Source organism: Pelmatolapia mariae, linkage group LG18 (assembly GCF_036321145.2).
Source record: "Pelmatolapia mariae isolate MD_Pm_ZW linkage group LG18, Pm_UMD_F_2, whole genome shotgun sequence".
NCBI lineage: Eukaryota > Metazoa > Chordata > Actinopteri > Cichliformes > Cichlidae > Pelmatolapia > Pelmatolapia mariae.
The window spans coordinates 30,352,336-30,356,115 of NC_086243.1; the positions used below are offsets into that span (position 1 = coordinate 30,352,336).

Consider the following 3,780-nt stretch of genomic DNA (forward strand, 5'->3'; position numbering starts at 1 on the left):
GCTTTGGATGTTCAGTTTAGTTATAATGACAGTTAAACAACTAAAATTCTCGATTAAGCAGGTGAGACAAAGTTACATTTACTGGATCAGTTTAAGACCAAAATACATTTGAATGAATTACTGACATGGACACTTTGTGAAAAATTACTAAACAGTTCAGGCAAAAATTTACTAAAACCTTGAATTTAAATTTGAAAGTTTGCATTTCAAGCACATCTTGATGTTTTCTTTTCAAATCCACTGTGACTGTGTACACAGGAAAAACTACAAAATAATGTTTGTTTGTTTGTTTTTGTAAACACTGTGGACCGAACTGCATTTGTTATTGCTAAATTTAAATATTTGTTACTATTTAATGATCATAATCTCATTTGAACATAGGTTTGATTTAGTGGAGTCAGTTGTTCCCATGCATCATTCTGTAAGTGTGAGAATGAACTAAGATTAGAAAATGTCAAAATATAAAGTGTCATTTATTTTTATTCATCACAGCATCCTAAACTTTGCTGAACTTTTTGAAATATAAAATGAACTCGCTGAGTGTTGACTGTCAAATTTCAAACATCCAAGTAAAGTTAAACTATTAAAGTTTAACTGGGTCAGACTTGTTACTGCATGATGTAACCAAACATACCACACCCTCCTTCATGTGAAAGGCTCTTGGTCGTTCTGTAAGTTTATTTCTTTAGTGCCTCCCTTCACAGATGTGTCTGTATCAGGATGGGTCTAAACAACATGGTGTAAATGCAGTTGCTGGTGAGCCTCATTTCCTGTAGGAGGTGAACAAGAGCAGAGATCTGTTTCCCTTCAGAGCACAGAGGTTGTTTCTGTTCAGAGGAAGTGAAACTATCTGACAGTCACTGAGAGACGGTGAAACGGCACAGCACATGAATCAAATGGACCAAACAAAATTCTGCTGTTCAGTCTGTTTGGATCTACTGAAGGATCCGGTGGCTATTCCCTGTGGACACAGCTACTGCATGAACTGTATTAAAAGCTTCTGGGATGAAGAGGAAAAGAAGAAAATCTACAGCTGCCCTCAGTGCAGACAGACTTTCACAGCCAGGCCTGTCCTGGTGAAAAACACCATGTTAGCAGATTTATTGGAGGAGCTGAAGAAGACTGGACTCCAAGCTGCTCCTGCTGATCACTGCTATGCTGGACCTGAAGATGTGGCCTGTGATCTGTGCTCTGGCATCAAGTTAAAAGCTGTGAAATCCTGTCTGGTGTGTTTGGTCTCTTACTGTGAGAAACACCTTCAGCCTCATTATGATGTGGTTCAATTAAAGAAACACAAGCTGGTGGAGCCCTCCAAGAAGCTCCAGGAGAACATCTGCTCTCGTCATGATGAGGTGATGAAGATGTTCTGCCGTACTGATCAGCAGAGTATCTGTTATCTCTGCTCTGTGGATGAACATAAAGGCCACGACACAGTCTCAGCTGCAGCAGAAAGGACTGAGAGGCAGAGAGAGCTGGAGGTGAGTCGACAAAACATCCAGCAGAGAATCCAGGACAGAGAGAAAGATGTGAAGCTGCTTCAACAGGAGGTGGAGGCCATCAATCAGTCTGCTGATCAAACAGTGGAGCACAGTGAGAAGATCTTCACTGAGCTGATCCATCTCATCCAGAAAAGAAGCTCTGATGTGAAGCAGCAGATCAGATCCCAGCAGGAAACTGAAGTGAGTCGAGTCAAAGAGCTTGAGGAGAAGCTGGAGCAGGAGATCACTGAGCTGAAGAGGAAAGATGCTGAGCTGAAGCAGCTCTCACACACAGAGGATCACATCCAGTTTCTACACAACTACCCCTCACTGTCAGCACTCAGTGAGTCTACAGACTCATCCAGCATCAATATCCGTCCTCTGAGCTACTTTGAGGATGTGACAGCAGCTGTGTCAGAGGTCAGAGATAAACTACAGGACATTCTGAGAGAGGAATGGACAAACATCTCACTGACAGTCACTGAAGTGGATGTTTTACTGTCAGATCCACCAGCAGAGCCAAAGACCAGAGCTGGATTCTTAAAATATTCAATGGCAATCACACTGGATCCAAACACAGCACACGAAGAGCTGTTATTATCAGAGGGGAACAGAAAAGCAACCTTAATGAAACAAAAACATTATTCTGATCATCCAGACAGATTCACTTCGTATAAACAAGTCCTGAGTAGAGAGAGTCTGACTGGACGTTGTTACTGGGAGGTGGAGTGGAGAGGGAGAGTTGATGTAGCAGTCACATACAAGAATATCAGCAGAACAGGGAGTGTGATTCAATGTGTTTTTGGATGTAATGACAAATCTTGGTCATTAGATTGTAACAACAACAGTTATACATTTTGGTACAACAACATCCAAACTCCTGTCTCAGGTCCTCGTTCCTCCAGAGTAGGAGTGTACCTGGATCACAGAGCAGGTATTTTGTCCTTCTACAGCGTCTCTGAAACCATGACTCTCCTCCACAGAGTCCAGACCACATTCACTCAGCCGCTCTATGCTGGATTTTGGTTTCATAATTATGGAGCCACTGCTGAGTTGATGAAAGTGAAATAGACTGAAGTCTTTCATATTGTGGGTTTAAATCTGTATTTTAGTTTCATTTTATTTTCTCTCCATCATTTCTGCACAGAGATCAGCTGTCAGTCAAACATTATGGGTGGTACCTCCACATCTTCTAGTTGTTCTCTTGATGTTTCTGAGTTTTTAAAGGAGATCTTTCCTGTGACTGTTTATGGAGGCTATCACTGCTCATCATCATTTTGATTTACTCAAATATTTCTCCACATGAAAATGTAAACTTCTCTATCCTCTAAATGTTTCTGGAATATTTGTATTGAAAAATGTCGACATTTCTCTTTATGAGTATGGCAGACCATGTGTGTGTGTTTGTGTTTGTTTTTGTCAAAATCATCAAACAAATGAGGAAAAACTGTGATTTTAATGAATGAATTCATATATTGTGTTGATGTTTTATTGTGTGAATAAACTGGAAGATTTGACTACAAATCAAACTTTGAACAAAGTCTTTTCTTCTGTCTTCATTCCAGGATCTCACTCAAATCTGATGCAGAAAATATGAAACTAATCTGAGAGAATAACTGAAGCAGTTTTCCTCCTGAAGCATCACAAAGTTCAGAGTTCATGTTTAGAGCAGAAGATTCAGCAGTCGCTCTGTGACCTTTCAACTTTCTTCACTAAAACAGCTTCATTACAGAGAAACAAGTCACATCTTCTTCATGTTCTTAAGTCCTTTCAGATGTTTGTAATGGTCCTTGAATGCAGCATCAGTGTTACAGGTTTAAAAGGTCACTTTCTGTTGTGTTCAAAGATTTCCTTCAGATATGGTCTTTAATCAGTAAAGCCAGTGATACAGCAGTGTCATTAGCTGTGTTATTGGCACCAGGCTGTGTTTATGTATGTATTTAATTCTGTCTGAGGATGTCTTCAGCATGAAATGATCATTTGCTCAGCTGCTGTGTCTCATCTCTTATCAGACATTGGTTGGAACAGAGTTTTGTTGCTGACCATCTGACAAGAGGCTGAAGAAAAGCTTCTGGCTTCATTTGGACACTACGTTGGACAGAAGTCTCCACAAACATGACTCAGAAACACAAATATTATTAATGAAAGTCCAAATTTCAAAAAGGGGTCATACATGATCCTGAGAAATGTCCTTGAACATTTGAACATGAGTCAGAGGGTTGTCAGGTTTCTACACTGCATCGTGGCATCAAGCCTGAGATGTCTGTGTGAACAAGTATGGAGGACACAAATGCACAGACGG

The 3,780-nt window shown here is 40.3% G+C and overlaps 1 protein-coding gene across 1 annotated transcript; it reads left to right on the top strand.

Moving 5' to 3' along the window:
• The first annotated feature begins 866 nt into the window (after positions 1-866).
• Positions 867-2,805, top strand: LOC134616180 (tripartite motif-containing protein 16-like). The gene has a single exon (XM_063460911.2). It carries the CDS (start codon positions 888-890, stop codon positions 2,547-2,549), a length of 1,662 nt encoding a protein of 553 aa, XP_063316981.2. The 5' UTR covers positions 867-887; the 3' UTR covers positions 2,550-2,805.
• The last annotated feature ends 975 nt before the right edge of the window (positions 2,806-3,780 follow it).